At 44.7% G+C, this 24,252-nt stretch overlaps 1 protein-coding gene across 3 annotated transcripts in view; it reads right to left on the reverse strand.

Annotated features, from left to right (window-relative positions):
• Nucleotides 1–24,252, reverse strand: part of GABBR2 (gamma-aminobutyric acid type B receptor subunit 2) — an 877,787-nt gene that overhangs the window by 74,320 nt on the left and 779,215 nt on the right. For all 3 annotated transcript variants that reach the window (XM_065584143.1, XM_065584144.1, XM_065584145.1), the window contains exon 14: nucleotides 16,465–16,575. In XM_065584143.1, coding sequence (XP_065440215.1) covers nucleotides 16,465–16,575 — 111 coding nt within the window. The remainder of the gene's footprint in view (nucleotides 1–16,464; nucleotides 16,576–24,252) is intronic.

Here is a 24,252-nt window from a genome sequence, read left to right on the forward strand (position 1 = left end):
CTCTACATTATAATTTTGATTGACTTCAATAAAATTCTTTAGGTGGGAACTATGACCAACAGAAAGGCACCCTCTACAAATCTTTTCTTTGAATTTTTGAGGACTATTTTTTGTATTAATTTAATGATTTAACTAATTTGATTTTTTTCCAGTCCAATATTGAGACTAACTTGTTGATTTTGCTTTGATTTTATACAGTTGATAGCTGTATTGCTTTATTCTTACTCTAGTTTAATTTTATCAATAGTAGCTTAGCTTTGGGGATACATTTTCTTGATTTTTATGTTTAGTGTTTTAAGTAAATGCTTAAAACTGATACTGAGTCACATTTTAGTAAACAACATGGGTCCAGAACCTTTGAGAACTGAGATAGATATCAGCCAGTCAACCTAGAAGCCTGACTCTTAATTGGTGTTTGATTCTCACAACACATCCCCAAAATGAGATGTGATTTTCACACAAATGTTTTAAGTATTTACAGCAGCATTGCTTCAGCTATGCAAATATTGCAAAAGGTTGCATCACTAGTACATACAGACAGAATAAAGCTGAACCCTGTTAGACTTTAAAGTGAGTGCCAGAAGCATAGCTATACACAAACAGGGTATACAGAATTAAAAAACATCCTACATGACCCCCAACCAACAGATCATAAATATAAAACAGGTTAGGACCAGAAGACTTTCACATGATTACCAAAGCAACCTGATGACTGCTTAGTAAGAGAGACTCTTCCTTTTTCAGCAGCAGAGATTTGTATGTTGGCATCAAAATAATAAAAGGTGTGTATTTGTCTAGTGGCTCTGAGTACAATGTACCTGAAGTAAGTGTAATTAGTAATGAAGAGTAGCATTTGCAAACCTCAACAAATTCAGTCACATATGCTTTTGAAAATGATCTGGTTGTAAGCAAAGGAACATAACAGTTGACATGTGCATATCCAGGCTGATCAGGCTGGGTGTTTGCCAGGGCTTTGTGAGGTCTATGTGACTGGCTGTTAGGCCCTTTGATTTGTGTGTTTGAGCCCTCCCTGTTAATAAAGATGGTGACCATTTAGGCTAGGTTTACAAGCCAGCTGCGAATTGAACCTCTGACCTGGGAAACAGGAGCATGCTAATGGGGAATTCTGGAGGCAGTTGGTAGGAGGGAGTTTGAACACTATACTTTCTCTCATGGAGCACTGCTATATCAGTAATGATGATGGCTAGTGATGGAACAGTTATGACCTGCAGGGGATATGTCATGTTTCCAGACTACCCGAAGACAGAAGGGACTTCCCATTATGAAATGCAAGCTGGTGGCCGTACTGGAAGAAAAGATTTGTGGACCTGAAGAAAGACGTATCAAGCCTGCATAGCACCAGAGATGCTGAAGAGTTCTTGGCCAAACGGATTTGCGCAGCATCATTGGAGAGTCCACAAAGAAAGGACCTGGCAATAAAGGAACTAGAAAGCACAGAAATTAAAGAAAAGATTGACAGCTTGTGTGACTAGAGGAAAAAAAGGAGGAATTTACATGGCTTGAAGCAGAAGAATATGGACAATCTATGAGCCCCTAGAGGGAAGATACCCAGCAGAAATGCTACCTAGTCAATGTTGGTATTGAGCATGTCAGTTGAAGAGAATGCTTCTGAAGATTTTACAGGGAGAATGGTACAGAGAACTTCGGGGTGGGCACGCATACCTGAAGATGGTTCTTCAGCCCAACTCACAAGGATGTAAGGTATGCTCAAGAGCTCTCCAAATGTCCAAAGATAGCAAACCATTTTCACTAAGACTCCATGTTGAGAACATTCTGCAAGGGAAATAAGGACAGCAGGATGCTGTGCTGTCTTCCTGGACCTAAGACAAGATGTGACTGCAAAACTGCATGGAATTCTGATGGCATCAGGCAAAACTGCACTACTGATGACACATATTGGCACCAGTCCAGTTGGTCTTTTCAGAGATTTTTCCTGTCCCATGAGCAAGGGAACACAATATTCTGGAAGCAAGCAAAATGAATAGAGTGATTGGCTTTGTAGAACATTAGGCCATCTTCTATGGTGAAAGGAAGCTGTGTGGTCTGGCTGGCCTCTATCTCAGTATCTGTCTTCTGGGTGGCAGGCTATCTAGACTAATCACATGCGTGTTAACCTAGAAACAAAAAGCGAGGTTGTTAAGGGGGTAAACACACTGCATAAATGCTCAGGCATTTAACTTACATCCCCTGACACCTTGATTTATTACATTCATGAATACTTGAGTGTAAAGAGATGAATTTTTTAGTTGCTTGTACATCGAGTAATAAACACAAGAAACTGGAAATGATCATTCATGAGAAGAAGTTTGACCTAGTTGGTATTACTGACACCTGTGGGAAGATTCAGGTCATTGGAATGTTAAAATCACCGGATGTACCCTATTTAAAAAGGGCAGAGTGGACAGAAAAGGAAGTTGGGGTGGCACTCTACATTGACGATTCTGTTGCAGAGTTATTGACAGCTCAGAAGCACAGGATCTGCAATTCTCATGGATCAATTTACTAACTACAAAAGCACAAAAAGGAGTCCTAGTGGGGGCTTGTTTGTGAACAATAATTGAAAGCTGCTTGAGAACACTTTATTAACTGCCACAAATTCTACACTCACATAATATGGCTACATTGGTTAAAAAGTGGTCCTGGTTCAGAAGGAATTTTAAACAACTATAAATAAATTAAATAAAGACAGTATACGACAAATGGAAAAAAGGAGGAAGTTAATAGCAATGATTATAAATGAGAAGTTATGAAATACAGAGAGTTGATAAGGGAAGCTAAGGATATCAGTAAACATTCCATGGACAGCAGTGTTAAGGACAATACAAAAGAATCTTGAAAAATATATCAGGAACAAAAGGAATCCTAGCAATGGGACATTACCAAATGGAGATGGTGCATTTGGCAGTAATGATGTAACACGGGGTAGGGAACCTATGGATCGTGGGCCAGATCTGGCCCACTGCTTCGTTTCATCTGTCCCACAGCGCTGGAGCCGCAAGCGCTGGCTCGATGGGTTGCCAGATGTCTGGCTGGTTCTGCACAGCTCCCAGAAGTGACCAGCATATCCCTGCGGCACCTAGAAGCAGGGGCAATCAAGGAATTTCCGCATGCTGCCCCACCCCCAATGCTGGCTCTGCAGCTCCCATTGGCCAGGAACCACGGCCAATGGGAGCTGCAGGGGTGGCATCTGTGGGCACAAGCAACATGCATCGCACAGAGCCCCCTGGCCCCTCTGCCTAGGGGCTGGACATAGCAGCTGTTTCTTGGAGCAGTGCAGAACCCCGGCAGGCAGGGAGCCTGCCTTAGCCCTGCTGCACCACCGACCGGGAGCCACCTGGGGTAAGCACTGCCCAGCACGATCCCACACCCCAACCCCTCTGCCCCAGGTCAGAATGCCCTCCTGCACCCTAAATCCCTCCCAGACCCCGCACTCCACCCCAAATCCCTGTCCCCACCTGCATCCTGAACCCCTCGTTTCTGGCCCCACCCCAGAGCCTAGGGGAAGTCTTGAACTTCCACTTCCCCCCGTGGGGCTGGAGCTGCGACTGCCAGCTTGCCCTGCTGCAGGGGAAAGCTCCGAGCCTCTGCACCTCCGCCTCCCCATGGAGCTGTGTGGAGCCCATGACTGATTTTTTCTTTGCGTCAGTGGCCCCTGATAGAAAAAAGGTTCCCCACCCCAATGTAACAGGTCAAAACATTAAATAAATATTTCTTTGGAAAGAAACTGGGTGAAATATTCACATTTTACAGTAAAAATGTGATATTTTCTATTCCAACAGTGATTAAGGAGGATGCTAAAAATATCTACTAAAATTAACAAGACCAGATAACTTGTGCCTCATGAGTTCTCGGGACTGCTGATGTTAGCTGTTAACACATATTGAAATAGTGGGGAAGATCCAAAGAACTAGAAAAATGCTTATGTAGTTCTATTATTTAAAAAAGTTAAGTGCATGTTCTGAGTAATTATAGCTGTTAGCCTGCTATTTTTCATGGGCAAAAGAATGGAACGAGTGATATGGGAATCAGTCAATAAAAAAACAAAAGGTGGGAATATAATTAATGCCAATCAGCATGGTTTTATGGGAAATAGCTTTTTTCATCCAAACACATGTTGCAAGTTTGATCAATAAAATGCAATTGCATTTATAGAATACTTGGATTTCTGTAAGGATTTAACTTAGTACTGCATGATGTTGAGATAAAAAAAATTAGAATAGCACATTGTGATGGGACAGACAAATCCCATGCTACGCCTGAAGGGTTTACGGGCCCTCCGGGTCTGCCAAGTATGCTCTGGCTGGAGAAGCAGGTTAAAAAGGAGCTCAGAAGCCCAAGCAAAATGTGGTGGACAGGCTGCAGGAGAGACCATTCTTCTCTGGGAATCCAAGTAGAAGGCTGAGCCTGAGACGGACCAGCGAGCGAGTAAAGTCCACAGGCAGCGCCTTCTCCAACCACCACCCCCTATAGGTCTGGCAGGACTCCATTCATTTGGACTTTTTTTTATTAGGCTATTGACTGTTTGGACTGTAGTAGCCACTCTCCAAACTGAAGAAGCACATAGATAGGAAGTAGCGCAGTATGGCAGATTTAGACGCCCCGAAAGAAGGAACCTGTTGTTGTTACTTCTCACAGAGCCATGGGCGGGGACCTGGTGAAGCGGGAGGGCCCAGGTCCCCCTCCCAAGCCCCATTTAAGGGTAAAGGCCTAGATGCAGGATGAAACCAAGACACTTTCAGCCTAGGGGGAGGAACCACACCCACCCAACAGAGAGATAAATGGACACTTGGCCCATCACAACCTGTATCACACACATAAAATAGATTAAAATCCAGTTGATAGATCTCAAAAAAATGTAATTGCTAATGGAGAACAATAAGCAAAAGGATGTGTTTCTGTGGGGGAGCCACAAAGGGATCAGTTCTTGACTCAATACTATTTAATATTTGTATCAATGATCTGAAAGAAACAACATTATTACTTGTAAAGTTAGCAGATGACACAAAGATTTATGGAGTTGTAATGAAGAGGACAGGTAACTATTACAGAGTGATCTGGATCACATAAGAATGTGGTATGATTAAAAAACAGTGCTTTAATATGGCCAAAACAAAATGATACATCTAGGAGAGAAGACAGTGTGCTGTACTTTACAGGATGATTAGATGTAAGCAGAGTCAGGATGAGCTCTACCCTGACATCTGGTGGTGAATTATGGCGAGTGTGGAAAAGAACTCCAGGGGCTGATCTGGTTTGCATAGGCACACCCACTCGCCTGGCATGAAACAACAGCAACTCAAAGTGGTTACTTTGGCTGGTGTGGGATCCCCAGTTTCTCTGTTATTGGGGCAGGAAGAATAAAGTTTTGTTACCCTGATTCTGTGAATCAAGGCCAGTGGACCTGTTGTATGACAGAAGGACTGAGTGAGTCCTTCACCATTACCTAAGTAGCACTTGCTTGACAAGTGGCCTGGGTTACAAAACCCAGTGAAGGGAGAGAGGATGTGAACAGGTATTTATATCTGATGGTATGGGCCCTCTTTGAGGGTTTGAAACACCAATTGCACTACCTCCTCTCTCCACTGTTGAATGTCAGAGCTAACTTTGATTCCATTAGGAGTCTAGTTACAGGCTGCTGAGCTGAGTTCACTTGGGGCCAATGGTGCACTAGCACTGGGACTTCCCTACTATGAGCTGAAATTGCTAAGAGCTGAATCACAAAAGAGCTAAAGTTACCAAGAGCTGAGATCACTGAGACTGTTAATTAGTGGGGGAGCCTGAAGCTATATTGCTAAGCGGCTGGTGGAGCAGCTAGCAGAGTGGAGCCTCACGGGACGGTTGGAGCTGAGTGACTCACAGGTCGGTGAGCAGGGCGGAGCGGCTGGAGAAGCAGCGAGCAGAGCGGAGCCTTGTGGGAGCGGCCCAAGGAACAGCTGAAGTGGAGCAGAGCTGAGCGGCTCACAGGTCGGTGAGCAGAGCGGAGCAGCTGCCCGAGCAGTTCGTGGACGGCGGGAGCGGCTCACGGGACAGCTGGTGGAGTGGAGCGGCTCGTGGAGAAGGCTGTGGCGGAACCCCACGGAGAGGCAGCCGGTCGGCCTCGGATCACGTAAGGTGCCCCTTAACACCCTGCGTGCCTTCGCCCCCCCCGCCCCGCTTGAACTCTGGGGCTGCACTGACCAGGGACAGAGACTTTGGGGGGTTGTTGGACTTTTGGGACTTTGGCGCTCCTTGTGTTGCTGGACCCAAGAGACTTTGGGGTTTTGGGACTTTGGTGATTCCTGGGTTGCTAGTTTCAAGAACCAAAGGGAAAGGACACAGCCCAATTTGCTGGGGTGGGTTTTTTGCTCATGAAGCCTGTTTGAGGTGTTTTTCCAATTTAATGCTGATGTCATTTACCTCATGTTATTAAACATTTTCTGTTACACTCAGACTCCGTGCTTGCGAGAGGGGAAGTATTGCCTCTTAGAGGCGCCCAGGGGGTAGTATGTAATTGTCCCAGGTCACTGGGTGGGGGCTCGAGCCGGTTTTGCATTGTGTTATTGAAACGGAACCCCTAGATACAGAACCCGGCCCTTGTTGCTGCCAACTTAGATGGGCAGAAGGGTTACATATATATATATATATATATATATATATATATATATATATATATATATATATATATATATATTCTATGGGTGGCAGTCAAAGAGACACACATTCAAACTGGAAAAAAGGGGCAAAATTTTAACAGTGGGAGTAATTAATCACTGGGACCTTAAGGGATGTGGTAGATTCTCCATTACTTGAAATCTTTAAATCAACGTTAGATGTCTTCCTATAACCACAAGTTATTGGACTTCATGCAGGAATTACAGGGTCAAATTCTGTGGCTAGTTATGCAATGGGTCAGACTAGATGACCAAAGTAGAACACCAGATTGGGACTTACAAAACCTGAGATCTATTCCTGGCTCTGACATTGTCCTTCTGGATGACCGTGGCCAAGTAATTTCATCAATGTTTTTCAGTTTCCCCATGTGTAAAATGGGATAATGATTCTTACCTGCTTTGTACAGCTGTTGAGATCCATTCATGAAAAACTCTGTATAAGATGTGAGTATTATCATTATTTCTGGCATGAAAAGTTATGGTTCTGCAGTCACATGCTAAAAGTAGGATGTGACAAACAGTGCACCAGCCAAAGAGAAAACACACAAGGGCCTTCAAGGGACTGCTCTCAGTGGACAGGGAGTGTATATTTATGAGTTTCAGAGTAGCAGCCGTGTTAGTCTGTATCCGCAAAAAGAACAGGAGTACTTGTGGCACCTTAGAGACTAAGAAATTTATTAGAGCATAAGCTTTCGTGGACTACAGCCCACTTCTTCGGATGCATCCGAAGAAGTGGGCTGTAGTCCACGAAAGCTTATGCTCTAATAAATTTCTTAGTCTCTAAGGTGCCACAAGTACTCCTGTTCTTTTTGTGTATATTTATGGTACACATCAGTGGCAGTAAGAAAATAATTTATAAGAAGTGTACTTCTTAGTTTGGCTCTTCACATAGAAATACGCTGACAGGAATTATCTAAAAACAATGATTAGACAGAAAGGAGTTAAACCTTAGGCAACACAGGTGTAGATGGTGAATAGACAGGTGCCTTGTTGTGGCACCACTCGTCCTCAGCCTGATAATGTCAGAGCTGAAATCAGGTTATGGAAGGAAAACCAGAAAAAAAAAAGGCTTATGCCAATCACAGCACCTATAAACATATCAGAGAGCCAACTGTAATGGACACACATCTATCAGCATCTACCATCCCTTGCTATATGTAAAGTGAACAATCTCAACATCAGCAGGAATCCAAAGCTAGACATGGAAGTGAAGGTCACCTGGCTGGCGCACACAGAAAGGCACAACGTCAGGAATTAGTCTACTCAACTTCTGTGGTTGAGACACTTACTAAGGAATGCCAGAACACCATACTCAAGAGCAGGCTTAGAGAGCAATGATGTAAATATGCAGCATGGCAAACAAATGTGGTCACATAGAAAATTAATCTGTGGCAGTGGCCATTTAACAAATACAAAATCCATGTTAGCAATACAAAATCAGTGCAGTACAGAAACATTGCAGTGAATAATGAGAGGACACAAAGCAGCCATAAATCTATGTGGAGCCATGTTTCAAAAACTGTGATATATTATAAACACAACATATTATATGCACAACCATCTCTGAAAAAAATCATACCAGTGCAGGCTTTCTTGCCTCAGAGATCCACCATGTGGGTTGGGGAACAGCCAAGAGACCTTCCCCTCTGGAAGAACCCACAGTCCAGGTCAATTGGGAGGAACCCGGGCCCACCATCTACTCCGGGTTCCAGCCCAGGGCCCTGTGGACTGCAGCTGTCTATAGTGCCTCCTGTAACAGCTGCGTGGCAGCTACAACTCCCTGGGCTACTTCCCCATGGCCTCCTCCAAACACCTTCCTTATTCTCACCACAGGACCTTCCTCCTGGTGTCCTCAGTCCTCCAGCAGCACTCTCTCTCTCTCTCTCTCTCTCATCTCCTTGCACCTCTTGCTCCCAGCTCCTCACACTCCCACCACAAACTGAAGTGAGCTCCTTTTTAAAACCTAGGTGCCCTGATTAGCCTGCCTTAATTGATTCTAGAAGCTTCTTAATTGGCTCCAGATGTCCTAATTAGCCTGCCTGCCTTAACTGGTTCTAGCAGGTTCCTGATTACTCTAGTGCAGCCCCTGCTCTGGTCACTCAGGGAACAGAAAACTATTCATCCAGTTACCAGTATATTTGCCCTCTACCAGACTCCTGTACCCCACTGGTCTGGGTCTGTCACACTGTTTAAAGACAGCATATGTGGTCCACCTTTCTGTTACTCTTTGAGCACAAACCAGGAAGAAACTGAAGCCAATACAGGAGAAACCTCCATGCTGTCAGCAAGAGTTTCTTCAGCAGTCGCTACTATTAATGCTCTCTTATATTTGTGTACTTGTAGGTACTTTAAGTCTTTTGTGTTTGCTTACTGCTGTATACAGTATGTGGAAAATGTGTAAGTACTGTTTTGGGGAATCGCTGTACAATTTATTAATTCTGTTTGAGATTATGAACTAGCCGCATACATCTTTATCAAGCTGCAAACTCCATTTTTATTACAAGGCTGTTTTTTGCCTCTCTGCTGTTTTTTTACTTCCATTGTGAAATTCCAAATGATGATGGCACAGGTCTAACATCAGAGAGTCACTAAACTTTGACAATCATCCATTTGAATGGAGCATCCTTGGACAAAGATGGCTCTGACCCAGGACAAAAGTCTGAACTGGGATGTGGGGGTAGTGGTGTTCTAACTAAGTAATGGATCAGCAAACAGGGGACCTTGATCACTTCAAAAGGCTGATCCAAAGGTCACCTGGCAAAAAGGATAAAAGAAAGGATCTCTCACTAGTCATTTTGAGAGAGAGGCAGAAGAGATCAGAAAGACTCCATGATTCAGGGAAGCCATGTTCAGGAGGGTGGGGGAGAGGAAGTGTCCTGGACTCCACAGAAGACTCTGACCTAAGCCCAGAGAATGCTCCAGAGTGGTAAGGAAACTGAGAAAGGGAAAAGTGTCTAGATCTGTGTATTCCTTGTGCTAGCTAATGTAAAGAATGGTTTCCAAAGCCAATCTCTGTCTGTCTACTTTTCACTATCATGTGTTCCTGAAGAGTGAACTGTAAACTCAGAGCACCCAGGAGGTTAGCCTTCTGGGAAAGGGTGTGCTTAAGCTACTGGGGAGGTCAGCACTGGTCCTGGAGCCTAGGATAGCTGGGCCTCCTGGTCCCATTTCTGTGAAGGAATAACAGACAGAGACCCTGTGGCCAGGAAATGTGCCAGAGAGGCCAAGAAAAGAGAGAATGCTACAGCCTGCTCAGTCCAAGGGAGGTTTTAGGGCTTTAGAAGCCTTGTCAGTGTCCAGCAGAGGGAGCTTTGCCAGAGCTGTGCATTATTTGTCTCTCTTATGGAACTCTTTGCTGCTCTGTGAAAACATACACATTGTTGTTGTGTATATTTATCAATACATTCATGCCAACAATTTCAGGGGACTTCTGATTTTGGGAACCTAAATTTTTGTATTCTCAACTTGAGACACCAGAGACACTTTAAATAATTTTCGCCCAAGTAAATGAATAAGCCACATCATATAGTCCCCATCCCCCAAATATTGTATTGATGGGTACATAATCAATGTCAGCTGCTTAAAGCTAGATCCACAATGGGGACTCAGTGTTGCAATATCTAATGTTTAGGTGCCCTTTTGCCTAGTGGAATGCACAGCCCAGGCTCCATCTACAATGCATGGGCTGAGTTTGGTGCCTAAGAATGGGATTTGCAAAAGCCATCAAGATGAGTGGGGAGCCACCTAAGCTAGCCAGTAGGAAATGCTGAGGAGAAAGGAGGGGCTTAGGCACTACCTTCTCCTCATGCTGTGTTTTATATAGGGCCTGATCAGGTAGGTGAGATAGGTGGGAGAACACCTAGCTTGTGAAACCAACTGAGGCTTAGACATGAGTTAGTAGCACGGCGTCAGGACTTGTGACTTTGTGCATGTCCACTAGCAAAAATGAAGCCACCTAAGGGACTGAGAACAGAAATGTAGGCCGTACGGACTTTAGACTACTGAGTTAGGTGGCAGCTGAGTAGAATTTTGTGAATCTAAATTTTGGACTTGTGCACCTAAAGTGGCACTTAGGTCCCTAAATTCCTTTTGTGTATCTATCTTAGTGAATTATGTGAAATAACTGAAATTAATGTTATAGATTGTTGAGTTTTGTATCTCAAACCCTTCCAATATTTTTCACAATGATATAATTGGCTTCTATTTTCTGTAATACTGGCAAAGTATCTGTCTTGCATACAGAAATATTAAACTTCTGTGATAATGAAATGAAAAATGTTCCTAAGGTTCTCAGACATCTGGCTATGCAAAAAAAAAAAAACCAAACCTACAATAGGACAAAGGTGCAATGAGGACAAAAATAGCCTAATTAGTAAGATAGGGTTACCATACGTCCTCTTTTTCCCCGGACATGTCCGGCTTTTCGGCACTCAAACCCCCGTCCGGGGGGAATTGCCAAAAAGCGGAACATGTCCGGAAAAATGGCGGCTCTGTTTAAGAGCCCGGCTGCCTGAACGCTACCGGCTTCGGGCAGCCCCGTGCCTGGAGACCCTGCGCCGCCGGAGCCCGGGAGGGGAAGTGACCGGCTGGGGGCGCAGGGTCTCCAGGCACGGGGCTGCCCGAAGCCGGTAGCGCTTGGGCAGCCCGGCTCTTAAACAGAGCGGGGGCGGCTGGAGTGTCAGTTACACAGAGCCCCAGCCGCTGGAGGCTCTGTTTAAGAACCGGGCTGCCCGAGAGCTACCGGCTTCGGGCAGCCCCGTGCCTGGAGACCCTGCGCCGCCGGAGCCCGGGACGGGAAGTGCCCGGCTGGGGGCGCAGGGTCCGGAGGCACGGGGGCTGCCCGAAGCCGGTAGCGCTTGGGCAGCCCGGCTCTTAAACAGAGCGGGGGCGGCTGGAGCCTCCAGCCGCTGGGGCTCTGTGTAACTGACACTGTGTCAGTTACACAGAGCGCCAGCCGCTGGAGGCTCTGTTTAAGAACCGGGCTGCCCGAGAGCTACCGGCTTCGGGCAGCCCCCTTGCCTCCGGACCCTGCGCCCCCAGCCGGGCACTTCCCCTCCCGGGCTCCGGCGGCGCAGGGTCCGGAGGCACGGGGGCTGCCCAAAGCCGGTAGCGCTGGGGCAGCCCGGCTCTTAAACAGAGCCTAAGAGGAGCAGAGCCTCCAGCTGCGGAGGCTCTGCTCCTCTTTGGCTCTGTGTAACTTATACAGTGTAAGTTACGCAGAGCCGCCGGAGCCCCGGAGGGGAAGTGCCCGGCTGGGGGCACAGGGTCCGGAGGCATAGGGGCTGCCCAAAGCCCGAGCGCTACCGGCTTCACGGTTTGCTGGGCAGCCTCCAGACCCTGCGCCCCCGGCTGGGCGCTTCCCCTCCCGGGCACCAGCTGCGCTGGGGAAGCGCCGGCTGGGGACGCAAGGTCTGGGGGCTGCCCGGGAAACCGTGATGCTGGTAGCACTGGGGCAGCCCTTTCCCCCTGGCTGGGAGTGGGAGGGAGGAGGGGGCGGAGTTAGGGTGGGGGAAGGGCCGGGGTTGGGGTGGGGCCATGGCCCGTGGAGGGTCCTCTTTTTTTATTTATGAGATATGGTAACCCTAAGTAAGAGAGCATCTTCCTTTTTCAATAGCAGAGATTTGTGTTATGGTAAGGCACCAAAATAATAAAAGGTATGTATTTGGCTAATGGCTATGGAACACAGTACACCTGAAGTAACAGCCTTTGCAAACTTCAAAATATTAGTCACACATCCTTTTGAAAGCCATGCAATATGGCTGCCAGTAAATGAGGGACAATATGCACATGACCCAGAATGTCTAATTGACCATAATAATGAGTAGTTAACGATACATATGCTCTAGTTTACTTTTACTACTATAAATTATGACAGTAAGTACAGAAGGTTACACAACATTCATTAGGCTTGATGCTATCCTAGGGCTTGTCTACACTGGCAATTTACAGCACTGCAACTTTTTGGCTCAGGGGTGTGAAAAAACACCCCCCCCCCCCCGACTGCAGCAAGTTTCAGCACTGTAAAGCACCAGTGTAGACAGTTCACCAGTGCTGGGAGCTGTGCCCCTTGTGGAGGTGGGTTTTTTTTAGAGCACTGCAGTTGCCAGTGTACACTAGCCCTTAGAGTATGTGTGTACTGTAAGTGACTTGCAGTTTCCAGGTTGGGTAGGTTTGTGTGTTAGCTCTGCTCAAGCTAGTGGCTACAAATAGCAGTGTAGCTATAGCGGCACAGGTGGTGGCTTCAGCTAGCCACTCGAATACTTAGCTGGGCCTCAGACTAGGTTGTACGTGGGTGGATTGCCTGTGCTGCCACCCACATTGTTACAGCCACACTGCTATTGTTAGTGCACTAGCTTGATCAAAGCTAGCATGTGTACATCTATCCAAGAGGGAAATTACACCTCCAGTTGCAGCTTAGATATACCATAAGGTCTTGCTCCTGGAACAATTAATACACATACCTCTCTTTACACAGAGAGTAGTCCCTTTGAAGTGCATGGGACTATTCATACCATGTCAAGCTAATAGTCTGTGTAAATCTTTGCTGGATTGGGGCCTAAATCTGTGGAGACCTAAATGATATTTGCATAACGATTTATCTGCAACAACCCAGAACATCTATTTAAACTGTATGCTACTGTTGAAGTTGTATGTGTTTGTAATTAAATACAAAAGCAGATTTGCAATTTAGTGTTAGTTGCTTTAATTGTCTCTATTAGGGTTACCATTCGTCCGGATTTACCCAGACATGTCCTCCTTTTGTGTGCTAAAAATAGCGTCCGGGGGGAATTTGTAAAGCACTCACAATGTCCGGGATTTCCCCCTCCCCCGGCACAGCAGAGCGAGCGGCTGGGAGGGCTGCAGGAAAGTCCCGGGCTGGACTCCGGAGCAGCTTCCTCCTTCCACCCCCCCCCTCCCTGCATTCTGAGCCGGCCGGCAGCTCCTCCTCCTGCAGCCCGCTCCAGCAGCCCTGTGCAGGGCCAGGGACCGGGTTTTGTGTTGTGCAGGGGAGCTCAGCCATGTGTCCGGCTGGCACAGAGCCCAACACCCTGTTCTGAGCAGCAGGGTAAGGGGGGGCAGGAGAAGGGACAGGGAGGTTCTGGAGGGGGCAGTCAAGAAACGGGGGGGGGCTTTTGGAGGGGAGTGGAGAAAGTTTTGGGCGGTCAGGGTACAGGTAGGGGGTAGGGTCCTGGGGGGCAGTTGGGGGGGGGGGTCTTAGGAGGGGGCAGTCAGGGGACAAGGAACGGGGGGAGGGTTGGGGGTTCTGGGGGGGCGGGAAGTGGGAGGGGCAGGGGCGGGGCTCCTCCCGTCCTCTTTTTTGCTTGTTGAAATATGGTAACCCTAGTCTCTATCCCACAAGTTTATGGATGAATGTATTAGTAGTGTTCAGTTCTCCACATGTCACGTGTATGGAATTTTGCTCAGCATCCAAAGTAGTGTTTGTGATAGGCAAGAAAAGATTTAGCAACATTCTCAGCAGCCAAATGATCAAATTCATACTAATCTATAATTCTTAGTTGACGCTTACATTATTTTTATTTAACTGGTAATGAATTTCTCATCAGGCTATGCAAAAAACTATATTAGGACAAAGGAGCAATGATCATCAAATCAGCACCTACTATTTAGCAGAACTCAAATATGTAAGTATCTTCCTTACAGAGATACCATCTGAATCTAGAGCACAAAAATAAATCCTTTCATGTTATCATAAATGTTACACTGATGGCCAAAATGTTTCAAAGAAAATGTTTAGTAAAAAAAAAAGGTCATTTTTATCCAAAATGAAATTTAACAAAACAACTCATTGACTTTTTAAAAAAAATGCACCATGTGAAAATTTTCTTGGAATTTAATAAAAATCATAGAAAATTGTATTGGAAATATTCTTGAATACTTATTTCTGCAATTTTTTAAAAAAATTGCAAAAATCAGTTCACTTTGAACCCTTCAACATTTTTCAGAATTTTAATTTAATTATTGACCAGCTCTATTACACCATTATAGGTGAACCAGACAAAAAACTTTGACATATTAACTCTTATGAACAGAATTACAGAGAAAAATGTAGCAAACACCAATGCCTACTTTTTAACCTATGAAAATGCAGAGTGAACATTTTACAATTTTGTACGCTGATGTTGGCACTTAAGAGGTTTGGCCAATGATGTCCTTGCATACCAGTTATGGTCCTTTTGACCTAACACACTATGAAACTATATTACAAAACTAAACATGCAAAATGTGTAAAATCTGGTTACAGTTCAAGAATGAAAGTTTCCTGCTAGCGGTGACAAATTGGGAACAGTAGATACAACAGAAAATTATTACAAAATCAAAGCAACCCATTCATTAAGACAAATGACATACCAACTATTAAGGTGGGCGAGGTAATATCTTTTACTGGGCCAAGTTCTGTTGGTGAGAGAGACAAGCTTTTCAAGATTACACTTGTCTCTCTCACCAACAGAAGTTGATCCAATAAAAGATGTTACCTCACCTCACTCGTTCTCAAATATCCTGGGACCAACCCGGCTACAATAACACTGTATATATCAATCAACATGCAGCCTTTACATTGCAAAGAATATATATATTATGGTAAAGTTTAATGACTTGTCAGCAATTGGGTACTAAAAACCATGAACTCTGTGCTCTTTCTAGTTATAGGGATGCACTGATTTTTAAATGGGAATTGTCTGCACAGATCTGAGGGCAGATTGTGTCCCATATTTATTGGCTGAAAAAATACAGTGCATGTCTCCTAAAATCCTTTCTAATTTTCAGAAGTAATCTGCTTTCCCAGTTTACATAGGTTTTGTTTAACAGAAAGTTTACTAGTCACATAGAATTAGTCATTAGCATTATGAAATTCAGAAAGAACCAAAATAGTATTGGTAGAATTTTCAAGAAGTGTCTAAAGCCTTGGCTACACTGGCAATTCACAGCGCTGCACTTGCTGCACTCAGGGGTGTGAAAAAACACCCCCCACCCCCGAGCGCAGCGCTGCACGCTCGCTCGCAGCGCTGCACGCTCGCTCGCAGCGCTGCACGCTCGCTCGCAGCGCTGCACGCTCGCTCGCAGCGCTGCACGCTCGCTCGCAGCGCTGCACGCTCGCTCGCAGCGCTGCACGCTCGCTCGCAGCGCTGCACGCTCGCTCGCAGCGCTGCACGCTATTCCCCTTGGAGAGGTGGAGTACTTGCAGCGCTGTGAGAGAGCTCTCGCAGCGCTGGCGGCGCAACTACACTCGCGCTTCACAGCGCTGCCGTGGCCAAGGCCTAAGTAGCCAAGGCCTACGTAATTTGGAGTGACTTTCAATTGGATTGAGGCCCCCAAGTGTATGTCTACACTGCAATTAGACACCCGTGGCTGGCCCAGGCTGTGGGATTGTTTAATTGTGGTGTCGAAGTTCCGGTTCTGATTGCAGCTGAGCTCTGGGACTCTCCCACCTGACAGGGTACTACAGCCCAAGCTCTGCCCTGAGCCCGAATGTCTTCACTGCAATTAAACAGCCCCTTAGCCGGAGTTCCACAAGAGATTTAAAGACAATTCACATTTTCTCACTCATATTCCCATTCTTTGATTGCCAAATTCTTTAGTTTGCATTATACCTATTAGGTTAAGCTTTAGTGTTGTATTTAATAATGCCCTTGTTACTTAACATAATATCACATCTGTTTTAAAAAGATTTATTCAAGGATTTTTAAACTTACATCTACTCATCAGGAAAGCTGTTTATTTTTACCAGAGTAGCCACTAGACAGCACTGCTATGTAAAGCAAGCAATACTTACCATGAGCAGCCCTTTGTAGGCATAGACAATGCCAAGCCAAATGGTCATGTGAGTGTTTTCACAGTGCTCTAAAATCGGACGAATGGAAATATCTCTGCCGGCAGGGTCCGGCTAAAAGGGAAGAAAAAGTAAAGAGTAAAATATTTGAATTAATTTGACATGTATTTATGCCTCAGAAGCCATTTCATTCTGTTTCCAGTAGGTTGGGAACACACGTATTTGTGTGTAAAAGAAAAGCCAACTTTAGTAAGACTTTTGATGGTGTGGTTCCATAAGGCTGCAAAGAAGCTTTGTAAAGATTAGTAATTAGGGAATGGAATGTGATAGGTGGATTCATGCTTACCCTGCTACAGCAAAATAGAAGGCAGAAGGACTGTTCATCATATGTGCAATGACTCTTTAATACTGCCAATCACATTAATCTGTTATAGTTTAAACAAATACATAACTACCATGAAAAAAATATCCAGGAAGGCATTCTGTGTAACTGAAGGGAAAGAAGACAACTCAGTCTTTTTGATTTGGACAGCTAATTTGGTAAAAATAATAAAAAAGCTAATGGTATAGCTCAAACATGCAGCCATGAAAATATATATAGTTAAAAAAATCACTCTTCACGTTTTGTGTCATTGATCAATGGCTGAGTATGCAATGAGACACATTGTGGTATGTTCCAGACTATTTTTTGTTTTGTTTTATTGCCCTGAGACAAACCAAGTGCTTGGATTATGCTATTGCCATTGTACTATAGAAACTGCAGCAAAAGCTCAGTTTAGAATATAACCCATCCCCAAATCCCCTTGAGACCAAGTGAAACTCTGTACAAATTAATGCTGCTAGAAACCCTCATAGCTTTCACTCACCCTCAGAAAAGAGGATAGTGCAGCAATGCATGCCTTTTGTACCTGGTGTGACAAAATTCAATGGGCCCCAACTCCCAGGGCCCTGTGGACTGCAGCTGTCTGTAGTACTTCCTGTAACAGCTGCATGACAGCTACAACTCCCTGGGCTACTTCCCCATGGCCTCCTCCAAACACCTTCCTTATTCTCACCACAGGACCTTCCACCTGGTATCTGATAACACTTGTACGCCTCAGTTCTCCAGCAGCACACCCTCTCAGCTCCTTGCACCTCTTACTCCCAGCTCCTCACACTCACACAACAAACTGAAGTGAGCTCCTTTTTAAAACCCAGGTGCCCTGATTAGCCTGCCTTAATTGATTCTAGCAGCTTCTTCTTAATTGGCTCCAGGTGTCCTAATTAGCCTGCCTGCCTTAACTGGTTCTAGCAGGTTCCTCATTACTCTAGTGCAGCCCCTTCTCTGGTCACCCAGGGAACAGAAAACTACTCATCCAGTAACCAGTATATTTGCCCTCTGCCAGACTCCTGTACCCCAGTTGTCTGAGTCTGTCACACTGGACATAATTTGCAAATTAGATTAGTGATTCTAACCGACTTGCTGTGTTACTTTGACAGGAATATTCTGTTGTACCAATCTATCCAAAGCGGTTGTGAACTCTTATCTTGTTTTCCTTTTGAGAAGAACCTGAAATATGGGCACAAATGTTCAAAGCAACTCACTATTTCCAATTTAAAATGATGGTCCAGATCTTCAGCTGATGTAAATCACCATGTGCTTCACTTTATGTACATGTGCAGTACCAGTGGAAGTCACTACAGCCAGTTCCTTTTTCAGCTGGCTACATGTATAAAATCTATGAGGCAGAAGAATATTGATTTATCCGAGCTACGGAAAAATCAGTTTTTCTTTGACTCAAATATAGAAGTGATTTTTTCATAGAAGGATTTCAGAGAAAAACTGATCATTATTCTATGGGTCAGTCTTGCTCCCATTAGTGTCAGTAGGAATTTTCCCAGAGATTTCAATGAGTGCAGAATCAAGCCCCTACTCCATTTCCCTCATCAGCCCTTCCATATGTAAAGCATGATTGCCTGGCTACTGCTGACCTCAGATAGCAACAAAGAATAAAAAAGACAGAAAACAAAAAACAAAACAAAACAAAAAAGAAAGAAAAGGAAAGAGGATTGTGGGGCATGTTTCTCACAATCCATAGTTATTTCCTTGCACCCTTGACACAGAATGACGGTTACGTTCACCCCTTCCCAGTAGTAACCCTGAATAGGATAATCTAAATCCTAAAAATCTCTCAAATAAAAGAGGTCCCAGAGGAGGATTCTACCTTTTCATAAGTAGTGTATGGCCCCACGCTGACAGCCACCGATCACCTGCAACTCCCATTACCATCAACATGAGCTACAGGTGCTCATCACCTCTCAGGGTAAGGCTGCCAGGTAGCAGAAAAATATATTACAATGCTACTAATGTGTGTTTGGGATCATTAAAAATGTCTCCTTCTCCCTGATCAGGGACAAGATGTTTCATAATGCCAAAGTCTTTATGTACTGAATGTAATTTGACATTCCAAACTGAAGATAAAGCTTTCTGGATTTTCCATCATTTATGATTGACATGGAGAAAAGTTCAGGTGAGAGTTGCTATCTTAAAAATTCAGTAGTGTCAACATTTTCATATGAACAGGACTGTCCTGAAGATACATTTTCTCTAAGTTTCTAAACCTTGTCTTAGCTCATTACAAGGCCAAAGAGTTTTTTTTAAATACAGGACTGATCTCCCATACATCTTTGAGTTCTGGCGTGCCACTACTTGCATCCTTTTCTGAGTTGTGAGATAATTATTTCAGTTCCATTCTTTTCAGATCTACAGTATTCCAAAAAATGTTTAATTTTTAGCAGTGGGGAGCTACACTAGTTCACACCCACTCAGGATCTGGGCTCATGTCTTTTCAGCTACGTCCATCCTCTGCCCACACCCCTTCTCCTTTTTACCTCACATTAGTGGAGTGGGGTTTGAGACCTCCACTCAATGAACACCTGATGCTTCACCATATTTGTGCCTGCGTGGACGCCTGGATTCATGCTTGCACTGAAACTCAACAGCCTTGTGCTGTTTGCTGAGTATATAATGATTTACAGGGTCAAGGTGCTGTCCAATATTTTGACGTGTATGCACAAAGCGTCACTGAATGGCTGCCGTACTACTCAGCCATAGGCAGTGAAATGCTTACTCTTCTGTTTTTCACTACGGTATTTCTTTCCTAAAACAATGTAGTTATGTTCAAATTAGGGCTGTCAATTAACTGCAGTTAACGCACATGATTAACAAAAAAAAGTAATCGTGATTAAAAAAATTAATCATGATTAATCACAGTTTTAATTATGATTTAATTTTAATTTTATATTTATATGCATTTATATATAAACTATATTTTAATTATAATTTTGCATTGAATTAATCGCACAGTTAAAGAATAGAATACCAATTGAAATGTATTAAATATTTTGGACTTTTTTCTAAATTTTCATTTATATTATATTCTGTGTTGTGATTGAAATCAAAGTGTATATTATTTTTGATTACAAATATTTGCACTGTAAAAATGATGAACAAAAGAAACAGTATTTTTCAATTCACCTCATACAAGTACTGTAGTGCAATCTCTTTGTCGTGAAAGTACAATTTACAAATGTAGATTTTGTTGTTGTTGCATAACTGCACTCAAAAACAAAACTTCAGAGCCCACAAGTCCACTCAGTCCTACTTCTTGTTCAGCCAATCGCTAAGACAAACAAGTTTGTTTACATTTACAGGAGATAATGCGGCCCTCTTCTTTTTTACAAAGTCACCAGAAAGTGAGAACAGGCATTCACATGGCACTTTTGTAGCCAGCATTGCAAGGTATTTACATGTCAGATATGCTAAACAATCATATGGCCCTTCATATTTTGGACATCATTCCAGAGCACATGTTTCCATGCTGATGACGCTTGTTAAAAAAATAATGCATTAATTAAATTTGTGACTGAACTCCTTGGGGGAGAATTGTATGTCCCCTGCTCTGTTTTACCCATATTATTCCATATATTTCATGTTATAGCAGTCTCAGATGATGACCCAGCACATGTTGTTCATTTTAAGAACACTTTCGCTGTAGATTTCACAAAACGTAAAGAAGGAATCAATGTGAGATTTCTAACCGACCCAAGGTTTAAGAATCTGAAGTGCCTTCCAAAATCTGAGCGGGATGAGGTGTGGAGCATGCTTTCAGAAGTCTTAAAAGAGCAACACTTCAATTCAGAAACTACAGAACCCGAACCACCAAAAGAGAAAATCAACCGTCTGCTGGTGGCATCTGACTCAGATGATGAAAATGAACATGCGTCGGTCTGCACTGCTTTGGATTGTTATTGAGCAGAACCTGTCATCAGCCCGATTCGACAGGGCCCCGGCAGGGATGACTCACCCGGCGGTGCTCCAGGTCTTCACCCCAGATCTTCAGTGGCACTGAAGGACCCGCCGCCGAAGACCCAGTAAATAACTGCCCGGTGAGTACATCCCTCCTGCTGCATCCGACCCCCACCCATGTCCTGTCCCCAACTGCCCCCCTCAGAAACCGCAACCCATCAACCCCCCCGCTCCTTGTCCTCTGACGACTCTTTCCCAAGACCCCCCACCCTAACTGCCCCCCAGGACCCCACCCCCTACCCAACTCACCCTGCTCCCTGTTCCCTGACTGCCTCGACCCCATCCACCACCAGCCCGACAGACACCCGGAACTCCCACACCTACCCAACCCCCCCATCCCCTGACCGCCACCCCAGAACCTCTGCCTGATCCAATGCCCCCACCTGCTCCCTGTCCCCGGGACTCCCTGCCCCTGCCTTATCCAACCCCCCCCCTCTGGCCCCGGTCTCTTACTATGCCGCTTACCCCCACTGAGGCCGGGCCCAGGGTCCAGGGCCGCACTGCCCGGCCGGGGCCAGGACTGCGCCGCCTGTCAGGGGTTGGGGCCGGAGGTGTGCCACCCGGAGTCAGAGCCATGCCACCCGGCCAGAGTCAAGGCCGGGGCCAGGCCGGAGCCACGCTGCGGGGCTGGAGGGAGCTGCTTGGCTGGGGCCAGATCGGAGCCACCGGGCTGGGGCCGGACTGGGCTGCGCCACGCCTCCCTGGAGCCCTCCTCACTCCCCCCCCACCCCAGCTTACCTTGCAAAGCTGCCACTTGTTTATGAACCCTCCCAGGCTTCCTGCACGAACATCTGATTCGCGGGAAGCAGGGGAGGGGGAGGAGAAGGGGGCGGAGCATTCAGGTGAGGAGGGGGAGGTGAGGTGAGCTGGGGCCGGGGGCGGGGCGGACAGCTGCTGGAGCTTGGGAACTGGCTCTAGCTCACCACTGGGCACGGGGCCCAATTCAGCGGAATCGGAGGAATCGGCCTAAAGTCGGCCCTGGTCATCAGCATGGATGCAGGTCCCCTGGAATGGTGGTTGAAGCATGAAGGGACATATGAATCTTTAGCGCATCTGGCACGTAAATATCTTGCGATGCCGGCTACAACCGTGCCATGAGAATGCCTGTTCTCACTTTCAGGTGACATTGCAAACAAGAAGCAGGCAGCATTATCTCCTGCAAATGTTAACAAACTTGTTCGTCTTAGCAATTGGCTGAATGAGAAGTAGGACTGAGTGGACTTGTAGGCTCTAAAATTTTACATTGTTTTATTTTTGAATGCAGTTTTTTTTGTACATAATTCTACATTTGTAAGTTCAACTTTCATGATAAAAAGATTGCACTATAGTACTTGTATGGGGTGAATTGAAAAATACTATTTCTTTTGTTTTTTTCCAGTGCAAATACTTGTAATCAAAAATAAAGTGAGCACTGTACACTTTTTATTCTGTGTTGTAATTGAAATCAATATATTTGAAAATGTAGAAAACATCCAAAAATATTTAAATAAGTGGTATTCTATTATTGTTTAACAGTATGATTAATCGAGTGATTAATCACAATTAATTTTTTAATCGCACAATTAATTGCAATTAATTTTTTTAATCGCTTGACTGCCCTAGTTCAAATGTATTTCAAATGCAAGTTCTGTTCTGTTATTAGGGCTGGAGAGAATGCATGAGTTCATTACTCAAAACAGAAAAGCAGGCAAAAAATGTTGGTATATAAAAAAAGTGCTAAAATATTTTAAAATTCTACCAGAGTAGTAGATACATCATTTCCTTAATGGGAACAGTGCCAGAATTACACTAGAACAAGTCTGTAATGGACATTAGGTGCTGAGAAATAAATGTGGGCTTTTCTGGGATTCTGAGCTTGATCCTACAAGAACAGGCAAAGCTCCCACTGAAAACCATAAGGGCCCAGTCCTGTGAGGTGTTTCAGTGGGAGCAGAGGACACTCAGCACCTTGTGTGATCAGTCCCGATATCAGTACCAAAATTAGTAAAGCTTCTGTATTTGACAGCACTCTTTTAAACCAGGCTTCAGATCCATAAAATCTTAATATTTTTAATGACATTTTGTTGAATTCTCATAAATTATGAGTTGTGTGTGTCCCTAAACAGGTAGGAATTATTTTGCTGTATGTGGATTTTTGTGTTTTATTTTTCAGTACTATGGAATGCTATTCCTGCTTCCAGGGCCGGCTCCAGCATTTCTGCTGCCCCAAGCAAAAAAAATAAAAATAAAAAAGCCGCGATCAGCGGCGGCAGTTCAGCGGCAGGTCCTTCGCTCCTAGATGGAGTGAGGGACCTGCCGCCCCCGAATTGCCGCAGGTGATGCCCCTCTCCCTTGGCCGCCCCAAGCACCTGCTCGTTAAGCTGGTGCCTGGAGCCGGCCCTGCCTGCTTCACTGTTTCTATTTGCCTTTTGGTTGATGTATTGATTTTGCATGAATTTACTGATCCTGGCTAAAAGCTAGATAAATAAAAATAAAATAAGGTCTTTTCTGATGTCCAAAGAATGTTTTAAAAATCCATAATTATAACTGAATGCAGCACTTCACTGACCTCACTAATCAAACACCATTTGTGCACTTTGCTATTTGCCAGAGAGCTTGGCTGTAGAGAAGATGACAGCTTAAAACCTACCAAGGATTGTATATGTACTGGAATTCTGCCCTTTCCTTTTATAGAAAGCAATTGAAATGGCCTTCAGATGTCATCAGCAAAAGCCTGAAGACCTCCTGTCTGTGATTAGGCTGAAGCTTTCCTACTTCCTTTGAAACCTAATAAGGTTTCTTATACTGGCATCAGTTTTTGCAATGCTTTCAGCAGCTCAACATAAACAGTTTATTCTGTTAACTTCACATTAGAGTTGCACATCATCCACAATAAAATGCTTACTCTACTCTATGCCAAAACTGCTGAGCCTAGAGAAAGGCTTTCGGACACCAATAAGCAGTTTACTTGTGAAATTATCATAACCCTCTTGGATGGATGCATTACTATTAATAGGGGAGCAGCACCAACCCCTATCTTTAGGATGCCTAACACTGCTCATTATAAACATCCTCCAGACTGTTTTAGACCTCTATTGCCTGCAGTGTTTGCAGCAGGGTTTTGAAATTTGGCGGGAGCAGAACAGGCACCAAATATGAGCATCTGTAATGGACACAATGCCAACCCGGGAGAGGCATAGTGTGAACACTGTGGATTTTTCTTAGCCAGGGCTAGAAAGGTTCACAACACTCAGAGCCCAAAGTACATCCAAAATGACCAATGGGCAAAAAATTGGCAAAAGAGCTTAAGACAAACTTTGCTACTTCTAACTACAGCAATAATAACTCCACATGGAAACTTATGAACATTTCTCAAAAGAGTCTGATGGACGGCAGTGTTGGACACTGCTGAATAGCTGGTCAAAGCCTGCAACTGTCAGAAGGAATTGAGTCATGGCTGGGAT

The sequence above is a fragment of the Chrysemys picta genome, chromosome 2 (genome assembly GCF_011386835.1).
Source record: "Chrysemys picta bellii isolate R12L10 chromosome 2, ASM1138683v2, whole genome shotgun sequence".
NCBI classification, from domain to species: domain Eukaryota; kingdom Metazoa; phylum Chordata; order Testudines; family Emydidae; genus Chrysemys; species Chrysemys picta.